Source organism: Miscanthus floridulus, chromosome 9 (genome assembly GCF_019320115.1).
Source record: "Miscanthus floridulus cultivar M001 chromosome 9, ASM1932011v1, whole genome shotgun sequence".
Taxonomy (NCBI): Eukaryota; Viridiplantae; Streptophyta; class Magnoliopsida; order Poales; family Poaceae; genus Miscanthus; species Miscanthus floridulus.
Window position 1 is genome coordinate 51725224 of NC_089588.1, and position 23077 is coordinate 51748300.

General features: G+C 47.1%; 1 protein-coding gene and 2 pseudogenes across 1 annotated transcript; 2 read left to right on the plus strand and 1 right to left on the minus strand.

Annotated features, from left to right (window-relative positions):
- The first annotated feature begins 12520 nt into the window (after window positions 1-12520).
- LOC136479885 (protein FAR1-RELATED SEQUENCE 2-like) lies at window positions 12521-13842 on the plus strand (annotated as a pseudogene).
- A 379-nt stretch (window positions 13843-14221) lies between these two features.
- On the minus strand, window positions 14222-17553 carry LOC136479886 (uncharacterized; annotated as a pseudogene).
- A 3741-nt stretch (window positions 17554-21294) lies between these two features.
- LOC136479887 (uncharacterized) lies at window positions 21295-21855 on the plus strand. Its single transcript, XM_066477605.1, has one exon. The coding sequence runs from the start codon at window positions 21295-21297 to the stop codon at window positions 21853-21855; it is 561 nt and encodes a 186-aa protein (XP_066333702.1).
- Window positions 21856-23077: the final 1222 nt, after the last annotated feature.

Consider the following 23077-nt stretch of genomic DNA (forward strand, 5'->3'; position numbering starts at 1 on the left):
ACGATCATTGTCTATTCTTATATTACCCTTGCAAAATAGATAACATGCTCATAGTGGCCGAATTGTCTTAATCTAGATTGTCACATGTTGCGGGTTCATGCATGTTAATCACGTTTAAGCTTTAACGAAACTAGGTATCGTGCGGCAGATGCAGGTTTTAGTTTAGTTTAATCGCTTTTATTTGTACGTTCCTTCTTCATGGATCCCAATTCGGTTGGATTGCCGAGCTTGGTTATGCATTAACTCATAATTAATTTCACTTGTTCAAACGTGTCTTCCCATGCACATGCATTCGGCAATTAGGTTTTTACGTGCATTTACCTTACGATTAGCTGAATGGTTTATGAATTTGTTGGCAGACAGCTCTCTATAGCCGTATGTCGTTGTAAGTGGCTTCAGGGCTGTACATGTGGAACTGTCCGGTATTACCCGACATGTTCCGGTTTGACATTTAATTGTTTTATCCCTTGTTAGTTTTCAGGTCAAACTGACTGGCACGCTTCCGGATCACGAAACACCCGGGAACCCAATTGAAGCCACGCTTTTTGGCTTGCTGTGTGTGAGGCACAGTACGTCACATTTTGTGTCAACAGTAACCTGCATAAGTATCGCTACTTGTGTTTTTGTGATTGATTTTTAAGCGATCTACCAGCTTCCCCCTGAAGGGGGGCTCTGCTGGTGGACCCCTCCAAACTCCTTTCGGGAAGGCGGGAGCCAAGGCTAGTAATATGAGGAACTATGAACATGATTATGCTGGTGAATGAAAAGCACCATAGCCATCGGGGCGTAGGGTCTGTTGGTTTGCCCAGTTGTTTTCACGTTTTGTTCCCATACGCCATGCTTCTGGTTTTTTAAACGTCAGGAGGGGTCAGGCTAAGAGGGTGTTTTTAGACAAATAGGCACCCTTGGTAGCCCCCGAGTAATGTCCATGCCTCTGCCGTTGCTGGGGTCGGAAGCTCGGTAAAGAATTCAACACTCAAAGTAAGTAAACAGGGGTGCTTATCTTTCAATTGGTCGTTTGTTGATGGTTTTGCCTAGGCCACCCGATCGACCTGGGAGGCCTGCTAGGCTCCCCCTAGAGGGAGGTTCCATCATTGGATAGTTCCATGGTCCTGCCTGGGGAAGTGGAGAGTCTCCTTTTGCCTTTCCTTAGCTGCTAAGCCCCCTCTTTAAATAGGGGGAAGAGTTCTCGCCCCACCTCCCCACCAGCCTCTGAGCCGCCACCTCTTCTCCTTTCTTCTCTCCGAATGTGTTGGCTCCTGAGTAAGAGTGGGTAATGTTAGGGAGAGAAGAACTCACAAGTCTGCCCGTGATTCTAGAGCGAGATGTCGAGCTGGAGGTCATCCAACATAGATGAGATGTCGCGGTTCACCTGTGCTAAGGAGGGGTCACTGCTGCCGAAGGAGAAAAGATGCCGAAGGGCGATGAGCGTTGTCGACTTTGCCGCTGTTGGTTGCGGCCTTCCCTCAGCGGGAGGCGCTTCTCGCCTCATCGCCATTGTCAGGGTTGCGGCTGATGATGATGGCGTAGTCCCTGGGCGTCCCGGCGAAGGGACACCATAGTCGTCGGTGTGGTGCTCGTTGTTGCAGATGACGACGCTTTCAAAGATCCGGCAGAGCAGTGGGACATCGTTGATGGAGAGCATGGCATGGCGGCTGTAGTAGACGAACTGGTCCGTGTACATGCCCGGATGTCGCCGATGGAGAGCTTGGCGCGGCGGTCGCGGTAGACGAACTGGTCCGTGTACATGCCCGGACGTTGCCGATGGAGAGCTTGGCGTGGTGACCACAATAGATGAACTAGTCCGTGTACATGCCCGGACGTTGCCGATGGAGAGCTTGGCGCGGCGACCGTAGTAGTACTCGTAGTAAAGCTAAGCAGAGACTGTAATTGAATAAGTTTGGGGAAGCCCCCGAGTGAACCGTCCTTTGGATTTTAGGAGTACACTAGTCCTTTGTGTGATGAAATCACTTTGTAAGTGGTGAATTTGTGCAATAATGAACAAGTTTTTATGTTTTGTTATGGAAAACAGTAACAGTTTTTCAGTTCCCTTTTTTGTGAAGAGGTTTTGATGCCTTCCCATGGCCCAAGTTGCAAAAGACTAGCAATGCGGGTGAATTAGTTCTGATTATGCTAGTGAGCAAAGAGGTTGTAGCCGTTGGGGCGTGCATTTCCCGTAGTCCTACCAGTTGTACTCAGAATTTGCTCCCGACATCTTAGTTTTTAGGACTTGTTATGAGAAGAACCGAAAAACTTAGATGAAGATTTGCAAAGACAACGTAGGAAGTGTTTGCAGAATGTGCTTGTATTATTTGTATCAGCCCCCAAGTGAGGTCCGACCCCTAGCGATTTGCAGGGGTTGGATGTCACTAAAGATCGGGCTTTTGTAAGGACAAAAACTGATAAGAAAAACATGTGTTTATTTAAGGGTAAAAACAACGTAGCTACTCAATGTTCTAGGCATTGGTGAAGACCTGGCCATCGATGGTTTTCAACCTGTAGGCACCCGGGCGAAGTACTTCCGTGATGACATATGGCCCCTCCTAGGGCGGGGAGAGCTTGTGGCGGTCCTTGTTGCTCTGCACAAGGCGGAGGACGAGGTCCCCAACGTTGAAGGCTCGGTCCCGCACCCATCAGCTGTGGTACCATCACAACGCCTGCTGGTACTTAGCTAAACGGAGGAGGGCGATGTTGCAGGCTTCATCTAGCTAGTCCATGGCATCTTGGTGGGATGCCTCAACCCCCTGTTCGTCGTATGCTCTGATTCTTGGTGCTCCGTAGTCAAGGTCTGTTGGGAGAATGGCCTCAGAACCATAGACCATGAAGAAGGGTGTGTAGCCGATGGCCCGGCTAGGAGATGTCCTTAGGCTCCAGAGCACGGCCGAAAGCTCAGCGAGCCAGCGCGCACCGAACTTGTTCAATTGGTAGAAAATTCTAGGCTTAAGGCCTTGTAGGAGCATGCCGTTTGCGTGCTCGACCTGCCCGTTCGTCCAGGGGTGCGCGATGGCTGCCCAATCGATCCGGATGTGTTGTTCATCGTAGAATCGAATGAATTTCCTGCCGGTGAACTGCGTGCCATTGTCTATGATGATGGAGTTCGGTACTTCGAAGCGATGGATGATGTCGCGGAAGAATAGCATAGCTTGCTCAGATTTGATCATGGAGATCGGTCAAGCTTCGATCCATTTTGTAAACTTGTCTATGGTGACAAGTAGATAGGTGAAGCCCCCGGGTGCCTTTTTGAGTGGCCCAACCAGGTCGAGCCCCTAGACCATGAAGGGCCACGTGATGGGGATCATCTGGAGCGCCTGGGCTAGAAGGTGAATCTGCTGAGCATAGTACTAACACCCTTTGTAGGTGCGTACAATTTGCTCGGCATCGGTTACTATGGTGGGCCAGTAGAAGCCCTGTCGGAATGCGTTTCCAACCAATGTCCTTGGCGCGGCATGGTGACCGTAGACTCCATCATGGATATCGCTCAGCAGAAGTTTTCCCTGTTCACCAGGGATATAGAGCTGTAGGATCCCAGTATGCCTCCGTTTGTAGAGTTCGCCTTCTACAAGAACGAAGGATTTGGCGCGACGTGCGAGCCATTGGGCTTCCGTCTTGTCTGCCGGTAGTGTGTCGCGGAGGAGGTAGTCAAGGTAAAGCGTTCTCCAGTCGTCAGGAGGGTTGGACTCTGCTGCTGGGTCCTCTTCAAGCTCCATGACCTCGGGGTCAGGCGGAGCAGTTGGCGGATTGGCCCCCGGGGTCGAATTAGATGGGCCATCGTTGGCCTATTCCGACCCCGCGTAGCATACTGAAGGTTTGTGTTGATCGCTGGCAAAGACACCTACTGGGACTGGCTCTCGGCCGGATGCTGCTTTCACGAGTGTGTCGGCTGCTTCGTTGAGACGCCTTGGGATGTGATTGTGTTTGAGGCCATCAAATCTGTCCTCCAGCCGTTGGACCTCTTAGCAGTATGCCTCCATCTTGGCATCGTGGCAACTTGACTCCTTCATGACCTGGTTGACGACTAGCTAGGAGTCGCCCCTGACGTCGAGGCATCGGATGCCTAGCTTAATGGCGATTCGTAGGCCATTGATGAGTGCTTCGTATTCTGTGATATTGTTTGATGAGGGGAAATGGAGTCGAACCATGTACCTCATGTGGACCCCAAGGGGTGATACGAAGACTAATCCTGCACCGGCGCCCTTTTTCATCAGTGATCCATCAAAGTACATTGTCTAGTACTCTTGATCGACGACTGCTGGTGGCATCTGGACTTCAGTCCACTTCGCGATGAAGTCGGCCAGCACCTGGGATTTGATCGCCATCCGAGGGGCATAAGCAATGCCCTGATCCATCAGTTCGAGCGCCCACTTTGCGGTTCTTCCTATAGCGTCCTGGCTATGGACGACCTCACCGAGGGGGAACGATGTCATGACTGTCACAGGGTGTGACTCAAAGTAGTGGCGTAGCTTCCTTTTGGTGATGAGGATGGTGTAGAGGAGTTTTTGGATTTGGGAGTAACGGGTTTTGGAGTCGGATAGCACCTCGCTGATGAAATATATAGGGCGCTATACCTTGAAGGTGTTCCCCTCTTCCTCCCGCTCTACTACTAAGGCGGCGCTGACCACTTGCGTGGTGGCCGCAATGTACAAGAGGAGGGATTCTCCGTTGCTTAGAAGGACCAGGACTGGGGGTTTAGTTAGAAATTGCTTAACCATGTCAAGCACCTCCTGGGGCTCGGCTGTCCACACGAAGTGGTCGGACTTCTTTAGGAGTCGATAAAGGGGGAGTCCTCGTTCACCAAGGCATGAAATGAATTGGCTGAGGGCGGCAAGGCACCTTGTGATCCGCTGAACCCCCTTTATGTTTTGGATCGGGCCCATCCTTATGATGGCTAAGATCTTCTCTGGGTTGGCTTCAATGCCACGCTCGGAGACAATGAAGCCGAGCAGCATGCCCCTCGGGACCCCGAAAACACATTTTTTGGGATTGAGTTTGATGTTATTTGCCTAGAGTTTCGCAAAGGTTCGTTCGAGGTCGGCAACAAGATGGTCAGCCCGTTTGGACTTAACTACAATGTCGTCGACGTAGGCTTCAACGGTCCACCCGATGAGGTCCCCGAAGTAGTTGAGCATACAGCACTGGTAAGTTGCCCCTGCATTCTTTAGACCAAACAACATTGAAATGTAGCGGAATGATCCAAAGGGGGTGATAAAAGACATCGCGAGCTGGTTGGACTCTTTCATCGTGATCTGATGGTAGCCGCAGTATGCATCAAGGAAGCAGAGGGTTTCGCACCCTGAGGTGGAATCGACTATTTGGTCTATTAGTGGCAAAGGAAATGGGTCCTTTGGGCATACCTTGTTGAAGCCCATATAATCGACACACATCCTCCACTTCCCGCTCTTCTTTCGCACAAGAACAGGATTTGCTAACCACTCTGGGTGGTGTACTTCCCTGATGAACCCAGAAGCCAACAGTTTCACTATCTCTTTGCCGATGGCCCTACGTTTTTCCTTGTCGATGCGACGCAGGCGTTGTTTCACCAGCTTGGAGCCTAGGAGGATTTTTAGGGTATGCTCGGCGACCTCCCTCGGGATGCCTAGCATATCCGAGGGATTCCACGCAAAGATGTCTTTGTTATCACAGAGGAAGTCGACGAGCACGCTTTCCTATTCGGAGGAGAGCGAGGTTCTGATGCGGACTTTTTTGCCCTTGGAACTGCTGGGGTCCACGAGGACCTCCTTGGACCCTTTCACTGATTCAAACGATCCAGACGACCTCTTTGCGTTGGGTGTTTCTTCAACGACCTCCTCCCTGAGGGTGGAAAGCTCTTCGGAGGCGGTGACTGCTGAGGCATGGCCGCAGCATTCGACTTCGCACTCATAAGCGCAACAGAAGGAGGTGCTGACGATGATGACCCTATGGGGGCCCGACATCTTTAGCTTGAGGTATGTGTAGTTGGGAATGGCCATGAACTTCGCGTAGCATGGATGTCCGAGGATGGCGTGGAAGGTTCCGGGGAACCCTACCACTTCAAAGGTAAGGGTCTCAGTCCTGTAATTGGACTGATCCCTGAAAGTGACGGGTAGATCGATCTACCCCAGCAGTACGGCCTACCTACTAGGCACGATGCCATGGAAAGGTGCTCGGATGGGGCGGAGGTTCGTTCGGTTGACGCCCATCTCGTCGAGCATCTTGGCGTACACGATGTTGAGGCCACTGCCTCCGTCCATCAGTACTTTTGTGAGCCGCTTTGGGCCGATGATCGGGTCGACGACAAGCGGGAACCTTCCCGGGTGTGGGATGGCATCCAGATGGTCGGTCCAGTCAAAGGTTATGGCAGATTCTAACCACCGGAGGAAGGCTGGTGTGGTCGGTCCGGCCGTATAGACCTCGCGGCGTGCGACCTTCTGGCGACGCTTAGAGTCATAGGCCGTTGATCCTCCAAAGATCATGAGGGTGCCGTTTCGGCATTGGGAAGGCATCATCCTTCTCCTCTGCGTCATCTGTGGTGGGGGCAGGCTCCTTCCCCTGCTCCCCTTTGTTGAGGCCCCTAGACAAGTATTTGTACATGAGGCCGCAATCCTTGTATAGATGCTTGGCCGAGAAAGCATGGTTTGGGCATGGCCCCTCGAGCATTTTCTCAAAGTGGCTCGAAGCACCCTCTGTGGGCTTCCGGCCACCCTTGCGGTCGGTGGCGGCCACGAGTGAGCTATCGCGCCGTTGCTTCTTGTTTTTTCTTTTGGCGGGACGGTTGGAGGTACCCTCGCCGGCGTCCTCATCCCACCTCGCCTTGCCGTCGGAGCGGTCGAAGATGGCTCCAACCGCCTCCTCTCCTAAGGCATGGCTGGTGGTGATGTCTAGGAGCTCCTTAGTGGTCCATGGGCCCCTGCGCCCTAGCTTGTGAACCAAAGACTTGCAGGTTGTCCCGGATAGGAAGGCTCCTATCACGTCGGCATCGGCGACGTTAGGGAGCTCGTTGCACTGCCGAGAGAAGCGCTGGATGTACCCATAGAGGGTTTCATCAGCCTTCTAGTGGCAGTTCTTGAGGTCCCATGGGTTTCTAAGGCGTTTGTACGTGCCCTAGAAGTTCCCCATGAAGATCTCCGTCAGATCCGCCCAACTTTGAATGGCGTTGGACGGTAGGTGCTCCAACCATGCTCGCGCCGAATCGGCCAAGAATAGTGGGAGATTGCAAATAATGAAATCATCATCACTCGCACCACCGGCCTGACATGCAAGCCGATAGTCTTCAAGCCAAAGCCCAGGGTTTGTTTCCATAGAATATTTAGGGATGTTGGTTGGTGGTTGGTACCTTAGTGGGAACACAGCGTTGAGGATGTGTCGGCCGAAGGCCTGAGGGCCTAGGAGGCTAGGGCTCGGGCTTCGGTCCTCACCACTGTCGTAGCATCCGCCACATCGAGGATGGTAGCCATGGTGGGCTGCCTCTCCTGCGTCACCATGGGCACGCCTGCAGGCGTCGATGGTGCTGCGCACGTCGCGGTCGTGGCCGAGACGTTTATGTACCGAGATGGCGGAGGGCTGCCTGCCGCCTGGTGGTGTCTGGTGAACAGACATGTCCTTGGTGGGGCGCACCGAGGGCATGCACTGGCTGGCGTCGGGCTCGCGTCATCGGGACAACGAGCTTTCTGCCTGCTGCGCCGCCGCACGCTCGAGCAACGTGTGAATTTCTCGACGAGCACGGCGATCCTCGGATGTCGCGGCCTCTAGAAGGCCATGCAGCAAGGCCATCTCTACGGTGATGTTTTGGCTTGCCCGAGGGAAGTGAGGAAGGGTCCCATCATCAGTGAGGATCCTTTGGTGTATGGTGCGGGCCGTGGCATGGGCGCGCCCACCGCTTTCACGGCGTTTGATCTCGCGATTGATGTCCGCGTACTCCCGGACGAGCCCTTGTCCAGCCTCATCGATCTCCAGCTGGCGGGCTCTCAGCTGCTCCATCCTTAAGCGAGATGGGGCTACTGCCTCCCCCGAGACCTGCCGTTAGGGTTGCTTATCGGGGTAGCCTCTTCCCCGAAGACGCTTTCGACGTGCCCCTCAGGGGTTTGCGCCATGAAGCATTCCCGAGAAGGGTGATGGCTCCCCCTGCTGGAGTCAGTGCTAGAGAATGATCCTGGCTCCTTTGTGAGGAGCCTGTGGAGAGTCTCCATGTCATGTTCTATTGTCCCCATGAACTCGCTGTCCGTGGGTGGCTAAACCATGCATAGTGCCAGAAGGTGGCCAGCGATCGCCGTGACATTGCGGAGACCGAATGGAAATGCTATCGGGGCACTCCGTATGGGGCCTTTCAGAGAGAGGGTGATGCAGCGTCGGGCCTCCCTAGATAACTGGGGTCTAAGGGAGCCTCCTGGCTGGCCCTCAAGCCTCCGATGGCTGAGGCTGATGGAAGGGAGAGACTGCATGGCCATGTGGGCTAGCGCCAGCTCTCCTCCTAGTGTGACGATGAAATCAAGGTTACCAAAACGCATGTGTGCGCCCGGGAGCCAGCTGATTGCGTGGGTGGCCATCCAAGGCCTGGTTTGGAATGCGCAAAGTCCCCTACCTGGCGTGCCAACTATTTGTGTTTCATACAAGCACCGCCAAGTGTGGGGGATATACCCCCGGGTACCACAAGATGGTACATGGGCCGCACCATCCGAGGTGGCCCGGCCGTAAGATCAAGGCGTACACATCAAGATTACAAGTTGTACTATATATTGTAATAGTACCAAATTAGATACTTTATTTGTAACCTTGTCTCTTCGGCATATATAAGGAGAGACAAGGGTCCCCTAGAGGACAGGTTAATATATATACATCTCAATACAATACACCAAAGACACAGGACGTAGGGTATTACGTCGATCAGACGGCCCGAACCTGTCTAAATCGTTGTCTCTGCGCCTTGTGTCACCATCTGGTTCCTGATTATGCGCATCGTCTACCGATAATCTACCACCACGGGCACCCCCCTCGGTGGACTGCCGACCATATTTCATCGACATCAAGTAAATTTATAGTAATGCGCGTTAGGCCCGGATGGTGCGCTAAAGGACACAAGATTTATACTTGTTCGGGCCGAATGTCCCTACGTCCAGTCTGTTGCTGCTCGTGTTATTAGCACCAAAAAATAGTTCATAGTAGGGGGTACAAACGATCGTGAGAGGGACTAGTCCCAAGTCTCTGATGGAAGGGTCGAAAGGATGCCAAGAGCTTGGTAACAGCTTGACTGTGTGTGTTGTGTTGTCAAAAGTCCGTCCCTTTGTTGGAGGAAGCACATCCCCTTTTATAGATGAAGGGGGCGGCTTTACAAGTGAGAGGTCTTGAGTGTGTACGCTACCTAGCCTTGTTGTTCACGTCTACCAAGCCTTGTTGTCCATTCCGGTGGGTGCGAAAGGATGATAAGCATCTACAATACTGTCGATGCCACTGTAGAATGTCAGGATGGCTATAGAGTACTGTCCCACGCAGGGTATGGACTCTGGTACATTGGTTTTGACTTATGAGCCTTGCCCAACCTTGCTTCGCATGCCTTCTGGTTCCTATGAGTCCTTGTCGGAGGGACGCGGGGTCAGGGTCTGGAGTAGCGCTGTGGACAAGGTCTTTCGATTGGAGAGGGCATCCGGAGGCTGAAGCGAGCTCTCCGATCTAGTAGACCCGAGGGGCCGGGAAGCGGATGCCGCTCCCCTGTGATCATAACATGGTGACCACACATCCTTCATTTGTGGTGGACGCGATTCCTTTCCCAGACCGTAGTGGTTGTCGCATATCTATGTCGGGTTCCGTGTCCCAGAGACAAAGGCAGCGTCTACAACTCTATAGGGCGAAGAGCACGCACCTGCAACACTTTTTAGACTCTGCTATGTCCGGGAGGGTCTAGAGCACCCATCCCGTTGTTCCCTGGTAGTACTTTTCCTGCCGGGGCGCAGGGTATGGTCCTTGAAGCCGTGGTTGACCCGAACGTCTTGTCCTACCCCGCACCTATCATCATGAGGGAACAGGGAGAGGTTGTCAGGCAAGATGAAACCAGTCCTTGGACATCGAGTGAGGCGAGGTTCGTCCTCGGACGTCGAGCAAGGCGGAGTCCAGTCCTTATCCCTCGGGCGAGACCGAGCCCATCCCTCGGGGGTCGGGCGAGGCGGAGTCAATCCCTAAGCTCTCGGGCGAGGCGAAGTTGGCCCTTATCCCTCGGGCGAGACCGAGCCTGGCCCTTGGGGGTCGGGCGAGGCGGAGTCTATCCCTAAGCCCTTGGGCGAGGTAGGGCTAGCCCAAAGGCGTCGAGTGAGGCAGAACCAAACTCCCGTCACTCGGGCAAGAAACGCAGCGGCGCCCTTGTCCATCCAGAAGTTTTTAACGTTCGATGGTTATTGGTTCCACCTCCTGGGGTACCCCGGTGTTAGGTCCCCGACACAATGGTAGGACTGCTTGGGGCTCATGTACAACTTCCAGGTATGAAATTGAAAATAAGAAATACACAAGTTACTAGCAGGATGTATAACACATCAACTATTGAAAATAGAGAGATGACAGCACATCAAGACAATGAACAAATACAAAAGAAGCTACTCCTATTTCTAGGTCAAGCTCAAACATCAATGCATCAATAATCACTCAAAGCAGTGGACACATTTCTGAATTACACAGCACAAGCAAGGTAAACAACTAAAAACTTCTCATACATTAACCATTTAGCACCATTAAAAAAACAACTAAAAATATGATACAATTATCACAGGAGAGCTTAATAGGACTATTGATGGAGCAAATCAGGAACTCCCAAGAAGAAACATACTCGATAAGCAAATTTATAATTTAAAATTCATTAACTTACACCACCTATGCAATTGTAAATTCAATATACTGATAATGTAATAATTTTAATACATGTTACAGTTTTCCCAAGAAATGCAGGGATCACACACAAGTATGTTACTGGGTCCAGATATTTTCTAGGTACGAACAAAAACAAGTTATAGATATGCAAAATTCAAATACAGGTACTCATAAACACCTTACTGTTGTTTATTTATCACATAAACTATCTAATTTATTAATCAAAATAAATGCAGGGAACTCTATAGGTGTAGAAACAAATTTCAAACTATTACACAGGAGATGAATATGCCATATCTAATGCTCAAAAAGAAAAAGAGGTAAACATGAAAAAAATTACATCAGTAACTTGCTTGATTGCTAACAGTCTTTTTTTTGGCAGATCGCTGTTGAAAGCATGAACAACATTCCTAAAACAAATACCAATTTTGATTACTCAACTTCAGAATTAGAGGTAAGACTCTGAAAACATGATCTCAAACTACATATACATTTACTACTACAACATTCAGTATGATACAATAATGAACTAGAAGTAATATTAACAATTTCAAGAGTACCAACTCAGGAACTGGGATGAAGAATACTTATCAGATCAAGAAGAAGAACTGGTAGAATGGCATCTTCAAAAACATGCAACTTCAAGTAATACAATAAGCTACAACTGTTGTAGAAAAAGATGTGTCAATGACAACATCAGACCTGACAAGGAAAGGGAAGCCAAGAACTCCCTGAACATGAAATAGATGAATTCAGAAGTAGAGAACAGATATCAGCTTCTGAAGGCAATAATGCAGATATCAATAGCAAGTAACCTCACAGTTAGGGATGGAATTCAAAGGAAAAAATGAAGCTTAACACTTTTCCAACTTCTATGCATACCTTGCTAGGTTCGAAGCTGTCGTAGTCCATGTCTGCAGGACTAGAAGCAAGAGAAGGAATGGTGAGATAACCAAAGTGACAATGAAGTGTCACATATATGGAAAAAAGTAGCCAAATACAACAGATTAGCAAGAGGCAGCAGTATACAAGGATATTGGCAAAAAAAGGTACAAAGAGACAAACAAATGTGATAGCAAAAACAAACTGTCCATGTGTGATGGTTGTGAAAGACGTTGGTGACATTTGGAAGATTATAAGGCTAGACTTAGAGCACAACCATGAACTATAACCAGGACAGAGAAACCAACAGTTCAGTGGACACAAATATATGACAGAAATAGAGAAGGCACTAATTAGAACCTTGAATGATAACAACATTCCTACAAGGAAAATGATTTCTAAATTGTCATATCTCAGAGAAGGACCTACAACACTACCAGTGAATAAAAAAGACGTGAGCAACTTCAAAACAAAGTTAAACAGAGAAATAAGGGGGACAGATATGACCAAGGTATTAGACAGCTTCAGAATCAAGAAGAGTCAAGATCCTACCTTCTTCTACAAATTTGAGTTAGATGATGACAACAAAGTCAAAAATATCTTTTGGAGAGATGGATCATCACTAAAATACTATGCAGATTTCAAAGACCGTGTCAGCTTTGACACAACATATATGACAAACAAATATCGATTATCTTTTGCACTTTTTGTTGGAATCACTGGCCATGCGTAGACATGCATCTTTGGATGTGCTTTCCTACATGATGAGACAACAACAACATTCAAATGGGTTTTTGAAACATTCCTAGAGTCAATGGGAGGCAAGCACCCTCAAACTATAATAACTGACCAGGACAGAGCTATCAAAACAGCAATTGAAGAGGTAATGACAAATACAAGGCACAAAAATTGCCTTTTCCACATCAACACCAAATGCTACTCAAAGAACATCAAAGTATTTGTAGCTAAAGATGGACTATATGAGGAATTTGAAGACATAGTGAACAACTATGTCACAGAAGAGGAATTTGAGTACTTGTGGGAGAATATGATCAAGGAAAGAAACCTAAAGAAAAACAAGTACTTTACAAAAATGTGGGAAACAAGGAAACGATTCATCCCAGTCTACCACAACAATGATTTTTCCCTTTCATCCAAACCACATCAAGAAGTGATGCTACAAATGCAAGATTCAAAGTAAATGTGGGTCCAACCTATAGTATTATCAGCTTTCTAGAGAAGTATGAACACATAATTGAGACAATAGACAGAGCAGAGAACCTAGAGGACCACTATAGCAACTAAAAAAGACCAAAGAAACTACTCTTTGGATACACATTTGAGAAGCAAGCACATGAGTTATATAACAAAAACATATACAAGAAATTCCAGGTTTAACTGAAAGCTACTTCAACACTCACTTACAAGGAGATTCAACAAGACAAGGCTTTCGAAGTATGGCAAAGAAGCAACCAGGTATATAAGGTACAAAGGATAAGGAAATACATAGTGCTAATTGACATGATAGAAGGGAAAGAAGAAGTCAGTTGAATCTATGCCAAATTCAGCAAAGATGACATACTCTGCTCCCATATCTTGAAAGTGATAATAGAAAAAGAAATTAGCACCATACCAGATAAGCACATAATAGATAGGTAGAGGATAAAAGATATGAGATTGATCCAACAAAGATTAGAAGACAAAACAACAGCTACAAGTTCTCTGCTCATATTCAATATACTATCAAGGAAGTCCACTATACTGAATTCAAAAGCATCTAAATAGGAAGAAGCAATAGATTACCTTATAGCATAAATGGAAAGGATTGACTTGCACCTAGAAAAGTTACTAGCACCTCAAGGCATTCAGGATGGTTAGAATGAACCAAACTCACATACAGAAGTACAAATAGGTGGAACAACATATACTGAGGTCAACAATTCAGAAAATATTATTCACGATCTAGATACAACACCAAAGAAAGGCAGGCCACCAAAACCAAAGAGAATGAAGACTGCAATAGAAGAAGTAAAGGAGAAAATGAAGCAGAAAGAGACCAAGAAGAAGAAGAAATCAACAACAAATGAAAATTTAGGTGAATATCACACAAAAAAAGCAAGTGATATTAGTTACTAACTAATATCAGTTATCATGTATAGTGATATAATTAGAAAAACAACACCATTGTCAACACATTTTTTCTTGATAGGATCACCAAGCAAGCCTAAGATAAAGAGAATGAAGAAAGCATCAAACAAACACTGATGCAGAGGAGAACAACTCAATAGCTCCAAGGAAGAAGTAGAATAAGAGGATGGAAGCCAACAACAAGTCAGCAAGACATTTTTCAAAAAAACATCAGCATATGTAATACTATATTAGACTTAAGAACTGTAATATAAGGTTTGCTTGTATGATGTGCAACAGAGTACAAACATATTGTAAGGCACTTCCATAAGTACTACCCTATTACAAGACAGGAAGACCAAAAGTTTTTGACATAGCATTAATACCTTTACAAACCAGTAAAAATACTGCAGACAATGAAAACTAAAGTAGAAAAGAAAGCAAGAAATAACAGCTACTGGGAGCCACCTTCCTAAAAAATACAGTCAACTAAAAAAACAAGTCAAAAAAAAGGAGGCCAGCACCGATAATAACTGATTGTGATCATAGGTAATGACTGGTTCTTTTTTTGAAACAAAGTAATGACTGGATTCTTGTTACCAGTGTTCCTAGGGTTGAACAACATCTCATTGAATAAATTGATCTAGATATTTGCAATATCTTTGCTGCTGAACAAAGAAAACAAATAAGATCTTGGCGATGACCAATGCTCAAGAAACATCATAGCATAAACTCCTAAATCAACACTACATTAATTTAAAAAATATTAATACGATAAAACAAGTAATTAACAAAGGTAACCATAACAAAAAAGAAAAATATACAAGACTAAAGAGAAATAAAAAATAATTAACACTAATCAAAAATACTAAAAAGCACAAACACATACTTATTTTCTAGAGAATGCTTGGGCACACTTGGATATATGACACCATATTCACTGAACTTCATGTGAGTCTTGACAAACCTGTTCCACCAAAATTGGAATTATGGAATCTAGATCAAAAAATATAAAAAGATCATCAAATAATTAATCACTAACACACAAAAAAGCTGATGAAACAAAACATACCATCTTTTCCCTAACATATTGCTAGTAAGCATGAAGTTTAGAATAGAATGAATCCAAGAACACAAATTTCCTGTCCTTAATATCAACAACAAAGACAAACTAATGATCTTCATAGAAAGTTGGAAAATACAACTGCACAAGCAAAAAAATAAAATAAATATTCAAATAAGAAAGCAAAAGAAAAAAAATGGTTCATCAACCTTAGAAAACATTACTTTAAAACCTACCAAGTTGGAACGATGAAGTGGCCTAGCCTTTGCAGAACGCTAAAAAGTTCTCATCATCACATCACCATCAACTTTAGCATGATCTTTTTTGAAGATTATCCTTCAAACTCAAAAACATTAGGATTAAAGAAATGATCACATTATCTAACACATAACATCAAACACTTACTGAAATGTTAGAAAAGAAGTAATGCTGCTTCGAAACATCTGGATGTCCATCAGGCCAACAAAAGAGATGATAGGAAAATGTAGCCACCACAAAATTATTTACTTTACCACCTGGCTTCATACATTCTCCAAGAGACCAGTATGTACAACGAACACCTCCAAAATACAAAGCATCCTCACTAAAAAGAACAAAATAGATAAAAAAAGGATTAGTTACATAAAAAACAAAGAAATACATAGGAGCACATCAATAACAAAAAAGGACAAGCAATTACTTGCTGGGACTAGACTTTGACAAAGCACGGATAGCCTTGTAGTTTGCAATTTTAGATTTTGAAACTTTAAATTTGTCTTGAAGATTATCAAAATCATCACCATAATATCGATATCGTCTTGGACAAACCATCCTTCTAGGACCATGAACAGGATCTTTCCCACCAGTTGATGAATCCCTTGATTTGGAATCAGAACGACCAGCCACACCTGCTGGATCAATAGAAGAATCTAATGGAAAACCATGAGTTTTGTTCAGACACAAATTAGGAGTTTCTGAGCTCATCCACGCTTTTTCCAACTTGGAATTATAGATAACATCATTTTTTTACTTTCAACTCTGACTATCAAAAAAGGACCTTGAACCAGTACAAACAACAGGAGAAGTATCCTAAAAAGGAGAAAGACAAACAATTATAAATATAAATTTTATATACATATATATAAATGAAAAAATCAAAAAGAAAGAAGGAAAACTAACATTTCCTTTGGCAGTAGATTTTTGAGAATTCTTCACAGAACTATGACTGAGAGGTAGCATTGGAGGCTTCATAGAAAGTTTAGGTGTAATACGGGGAGTTTCTTCATTAGAAAATGGATGAGTTTGTACAATTACACGATCCTAAAAAAGAAAATGAAATATAAACAAGACAACAACAATAATAGAATACAAAAATTCAAAAACAAAACAACAAAGGACAAAAAATTAGGACCTAACCTCATCTCTACTACTAACAGAGCCATTCTAAGAATCTTGAGATAGCTACAAATTAAAACGAATAAAAATAAGCTTACAGCAAAAAGAAAAAAAAGGAAAACAAAGAGAGAATTCTTAGCACACTATACCTTAGATGGAAACATTCTAGATCGATGTTGAAAAGGAAATGGGGAAATAGAATTAGGGATAACAACATTCTCTTTATCAATAAGAATGACATCCCTATCCAAATCAGAAGAAATATGACAACCACCAAAATGAGAAGCAACATTAGTTCTGTCAGCCAAAGGGTTACGAACAGAAGCATGAATAAGCCTAACGTCAGCACCCATATTAGGGGAAGACATAGGTTTCAATCTCTGGCTTAAAACAATGGAACTTCCTAAAGAAGAGATCAACATTAAAATAAGAAAACAAACAATTGCAGAAAAATGCTGATAACAAACAATGAAAAACTATAGTAGCGAACAAAAGGTAGAAAATAATAAACAAGAAGGTCCTTACCACTACTTATATAGCAAAGTGGTCTACCTACTATAGTATATTAAGACAACTAAAGTGAATGGTAAGCATAATCATAATACAAGGTTTACAAGCCTAAAAATTAATGACAGGAAACACTAAAAACAAGATACAAAACACTAGGCTTAACAGTCCAACTATAAAAAAAATAAGAATCAAGGATACTATATAAAGTGAAATCATCAAAAACAAAAAACTTGAAAAATAGAAACTACCATTAACACAAAACAGATCACTTACTCTTTTTTAACTTCCCCTCCAAATCAACATCAATAGACTGATTATTACCAACAGGTATACTCTGAGAGACTTTAGGAACAAAATCTACATAGAATTAAGATTCAAAATTGAAAAAGAACCAAAAAAGAAAAATTATATAAACAAAGTAAAAAGCAAGAGCAACAACAATCACCTTTCATACTAGGGACAATAACAGGGTCACTTTTACCTTCATCTGGACTTGCAACATTAATAGATAAAGGATCATCATCTTCAACAGATGGATCAGTTTGAGCAATAGCTTCCATAACATCCACAATTAACTCCTTCAATCTCAAATCAGTAGTACACACATGCCGCATCAGCTTTGCGAACATATCTTGAAAGTCTTTGGACACATTCCCAAGAGAAATGATATCCAAATTGAAGGACGAACCACAATTAAAGAAATGCTTGTCAACCAACTGAGATATCTTCAACTTCAAAGCTAAAGGGAGCTTACAACCAGAAATAGATTCCATTTTATCACAAATAACAAGATGAACTGACTCCTCAGTCAGTGAGATTACCTTTCCATCATGAACAATATCACCAGACTTGGGATCAACTAAATGCGCAACCCACTTAACAAAACTATTCGGCCCCCTGAGGGTCGGGCTATGTCACCTCTTCTGACCCCCAGGGGTCAGGCCATGTCTCGTCCGATGCCTAGGATGAGGTTTCCGCCTCGTTCGACCCTCAGGGGCTAGGCCACGCCTCATCCAATGTCGAGGATGATGTTTTTGCCTCATCCGACCCCTAGGGGCTAGGCCATGTCTCGTCCGACGCTGAGGATGAGGTTTCCGCCTCATCCAAGCCCCTAGGGGTCGGACCACGTCTCATCTGGTCCCACAGGGAGGGCCCCACCTCATCCAACCCCTAGGGGTTGGATTCTGACTTGCCTGGCTCCTAGGGAGAGATTTCTGCCTTGCTCGATCCTTAGGGATCGGATCTGCTACCGGACCAAAGTAGTGGTCCTAGGGTAGGACTCGAACCGCTTCAACCACTATGGCATGGAAGCGCACGCCTAGGAGAATGTCTTGGACGTGTCCTGATGTGACTGGCGGTCGCATTGGTCCATGCTGGGAAACTCATGTCGCCCATCACATCAACAGGCCAGCACTGTGCTACCAACTCCCTACCTGACCACCGTCCAACATCAGTCAACTGGCGTTAGTTGACTGGCACTGTGCCGCTAGCCACCCGCATGGCTTTCTATTAGGCGACCTTTTGACCATTCCATCTGCTTAGATGGAATGGAAGACAAGAAAGGCACGTGACGCCCACACATAAGCTACAGTGCCAATAGGACCCTAGTATGATGCCACTACCACCATGATCTATAGGGTTAGCGGGACCCATGAGGTGGATGGTGCACTTTTGGAAGCCTTATTTCTCTTTCTCTTTCTCCTCTTCCCTTCGGTTGTAACCCCTGCTTTCCCTTGACCTATAAAAGGGAAAGCAGGGCATCCCACTAGGGACATCGACTCATCACATATCAATTGATCACATAGGGGTGATTCATCAAACAAACACACCACATCACACCAGAGACTTGGGAGCTACCTCCCTCTCTCGCCAGTTTGTAACCTCCTACTAGAAACTCAGTGCTAGTAACATAAGCAACTCAAAACTGGACGTAGGGACATTTGGCCCAAACCAGTATAATCCTTGTGTCCCTTAGCACACTATCCAGGTCAGACGCGCAATATACAAATTTACTAGCCGGTGCTTACTCGAAACACCGATAGTTGGCATGCTAGGTAGGGGCCTTTTTGCATATTTCGATATCAACACCAGGCCTTAGATGGATAGTCACGGCATCAGCTGGGTCCCGGGTGCACATGTGCGCTTTGAGGACCTAGACTTCATCATCACGGCGGAGGGAGAGCTAACACGGGTGCCCATCGTCGTTTAGCCCTTCCACTCCACCAACCTCGACATGATCGCTGAGGCGCTTAAGGAGCTATAGCTACATGCACCGAAGGCCTGCGCCCTAGAAGCGACCAGCTCCTCGACTTCGACTACAAAAGGTTGGAGCGTCAGCTTGGTGTCTTCCTGGGACCCCAACCATCCCAAGAGGACCTACGCCACCTCAACTTCTCGTTCGCTAATGTCATGACACAGTTTACCAGGGGAGAGCTGCTCTCCCCAGAATACCTCATCCAGAGCACCCCGACAGTGCTCCCATTCAGTCTTTGCATCGCCGCAGAGACCGTTGGCCCCCTTGTGGCACAATGCATGATTTTGTCCCACGCGAGCGGTGAGTTCATGGGGGTGATTGAACACGTCACGGAATCTTTCCATAACCTCCTCGTAGAGGAGTTAGAGTCACTCTCTGGCTCTGACTCTAGTAGGGGGAGCCATCACCCCTCTCATGAATGCTTCATGACAGGTACCCTCAAGGGACATGTGGAGAGCATCCGTGAGGAGGAGTATACCTCGACCAACAACCTCGATGATGAGGTCGAGGGGGGTGCAGGAGCCCCACCTCACCTATGGGTGGAGCAACTGAAGGCCCAACACCTTGAGCTTGAGGAAGCACGACTCCAGCTCGAGCAGGAATGTGCGAAGCTCAATTATAAGATTGAGCACCACAGAGATGGAGGACGTGCACATGCCATGGCCTATGACGTGAACCGGAGGATCGTCAAGGACAATCAGGCGCTCCCACACTTCGCTCGGGTAGGCTAGAATATCATTGATGCCGCAGTCTTCCTTAGGGGGCTTCTAGAGCCCATGATGCTTGAGGATCGATGGGCCCACCATGAGGTTTGAATGCTGCTCGAGCGTGTGGCTACGCAGCAGGCTAAGAGCTCGCTGTCTTGATGATATGAGCTCGATGCCAACCAGCACTCACCCTCCATGCGGCCTGATAGGGACACATCAGTCCACCAAGGGATGCACGGTGGCCGGCGGTGCATCATGGTTCCGGTGTAGGAGTGCCTCGGCCACAACCGTGACGTGCACGACACCCTCGATGCCCACCGGTGTACTCACAATGATGTGGGGGGAGGGAGCAGTCGTGATTACCACCCTCAATAGGGAAGATGATATGAACGCAAGGAGGACTGGAGTCATAGCCCCGAGCCGATGGGGCCCTAGGTTTTCGGTTGGCATATCCTCAAGGCAGCACTCCCGCCCTGATACCGCCCGCTGACTAACATCCTAAAATACTCTAGGGAAACAAACCCCGACTTGTGGCTCGAGGACTACCAGCTCGCCTATCGGGCCGGCGGTGCGGTCAGTGACAACTTTGTCATCTGTAATCTCCCTTGTTCCTGGCCGACTCGGCATGAACATGGCTGGAGGACCTTCTACCCAACTACGTTTAGAGTTGGGCAGACCTGAAGCAAATCTTCGTAGGGAACTTCTAGGGCACTTACACATGCCTTGGGAACCCCTGGGACTTGAAGAACTACCGACAGAAATCGGGTGAGACTCTCTGCGAGTACATCCGATGCTTCTCCCATTAGTGCAATGAGCTTCCTAATGTCGTCGATGCCAACATCATTGGAGCCTTCCTATCAGGGACCACCTACGTGTCCTTGGTCCACAAGTTGGGACGTAAGGGCCCACAAACTACCAAGGAACTCCTCGACATTGTGACTAGCCATGCTTCTGGCGAGGAGGCGGTGGGAGCAATTTTCGATCGCTCTAGAGGCAAGGCGAAGCAGGACAAGGACGCCGACAAAGGCCCCTCTGACCGTTCTAATAAGAAGAAGAACCAAAGAGGGCGTGGGGGCTCGCTCATGGCTGTCGCCCAGCGAAAGGCTGGTTAGGCAATGACCGAGGGTAGCCCCGATCACTTCGACAAGCTGCTTGAGGGGCCATGCCCAAACCATGCCTTCCCTTTCAAGCACATGTACAAGGACTGCTCCCTCATGAAGTGCTTCTTCACCAGTGGCTCCAAGAAATGGGAGCAGAAGAAGAAGCCCAAGGTAGAAGCCAATGACACCGGGGAGAAGGACAACGGTTTTCCATCGCCGAATGGCTACCACATGATCTTTGGTGGGCCAGAGGCATACGACTCCAAGCGTCGATAGAAGCTCACATGCCGAGAGGTCTACGAAGCCGAGCCCACCATGCCTGCTTTCCTCAAATGGTCAGGGTCTCCCATAACCTTCGACCGATCTAACCACCCGGATAGCGTTGCACACCTAGGTAGGTACCCGCTTGTGGTCGACCCTATCATCGGCATGTAGCGGCTCACCAAGGTACTGATGGATGGAGGCAGTGGCCTCAACATCATGTACACCAAGACGCTCGACGCTATGGGCATTGATCGAGCGCGCATCCGACCAACCAGGGCGCCTTTCCATGGCATCATGCCGGGAAAGCAGGCCATACCAATCAGCAGATTGACCTACCCATCACCTTCAGGAATCCATCCAACTATAGGACAGAGACCCTCACCTTTGAGGTACTTGGGTTCCCCTGTCTACCATGCCATTTTGGAGCAACCATGTTACGCGAAGTTCATGGCCATCCCCAACTACACCTTCCTCAAGCTCAAGATGTCGGGCCCACATGGGGTCATCACCATCGGCTCTTCTTTCGAGAGGGCCTATGAGTGCGAGGTTGAGAGCTGCGAGCTCACTTCAGCGACCCTCGCTTCTGAGGAGCTAGCAGCCATCGGGAAGGACATCACCAAAGGAGCGCCCGATGCGAAGCAGGTGGCCAAAACCTTTGAGCCTATGGAGAACGTCAAGGAGGTCCTTGTCGACCTCGACAACTCTACCAACAAGATGGTGTGCATCGGCACCTCCCTCTCCCCCAAGTAGGAAGGTGTGCTCATCGACTTCCCCTGCGCTAATTGAGACATCTTCGTGTGGAAAACCTTGGATATGCTAGGGATTCCGAGGGAAGTCACCGAGCATGCCTTGAAGATCAGGCTGAGCTCTAGGATGGTCAAACAACACCTTCACCACTTCAACAAGGAGAAGTGGAGTCTCATCGGCAAAGAAATTGCTAAGCTCTTGGCGGCCGGTTTTATCAATGAAGTATACCACCCAGAGTGGTTATCCAATCCTGTTCTTGTAAAAAAGAAAAGTGGGAAATAGAGAATGTGTGTTGACTACATGAGCCTCAATAAGGCATGCCCGAAGGATTCATTTCCTTTGCCATGCATAGATTAGGTAGTTGACTCGACCTCAGGGTGCGAAACCCTATGCTTCCTTGATGCGTACTCCGGGTATCATCAGATCGTGATGAAAGAGTCCGACTAGCTCGCGACCTCTTTCATCACCCTATTCAGATCATTCTACTATGTTACGATGTCGTTCAGACTCAAGAACATTGGGGCTACATACCAGCGCTGCATGACCAAATGTTTTGGAGACCTCATCGGGTGGACCATTGAGGCTTACATGGATGACATCGTAGTCAAGTCCAAGCATACTGACCAACTCGTGGCTGACCTAGAGCATACCTTCAGGAAGCTTTGGGAGAACAGCATCAAGCTCAACCCTGAGAAATGCATCTTTGGGGTCCCAAGGGGCATGCTGCTCGTATTCATTGTCTCCGAGCGTGGCATCGAAGCCAACCCGGTAAAAATCTTAGCCATCATGAACATGGTCCTGATTCCGAACTGAAAGGGAGTTCAGAAGATTACCAGGTGCCTCGTAGCCCTTAGTCGCTTCATTTCATGCCTTGATGAGCGGGGGCTCCCCCTTTATTGGCTCCTAAAGAAAATCTACTGATTTGCGTGGACGCCTGAGGCCAAGGTGGTGCTTGACAAACTCAAAGTGCCCCTGACAAAGGCCCTGATTCTGGCCCCACTAGCTAAAGGAGAGCCACTCCTACTCTACGTCGCAGCTATGACTTAGGTGGTCAGTATCGCCTTGGTTGTAGAATGGGGAGAAGAGGGACACGCCCTCAAGGTACAGCACCCCATGTACGTTGTTAGTGAAGTCTTGTATGACTCCAAGACATGCTACCACTAGATCTAGGAGCTCCTTTATGCCATCTTGATCACCAAGAGGAAGTTGCACCACTACTTCGACT

What these genes read in the sequence shown, in the direction of transcription:
- LOC136479887 (XM_066477605.1), top strand. Translation starts at nt 21,295, where the DNA reads ATGGATGGAGGCAGTGGCCTCAACATCATGTACACCAAGACGCTCGAC.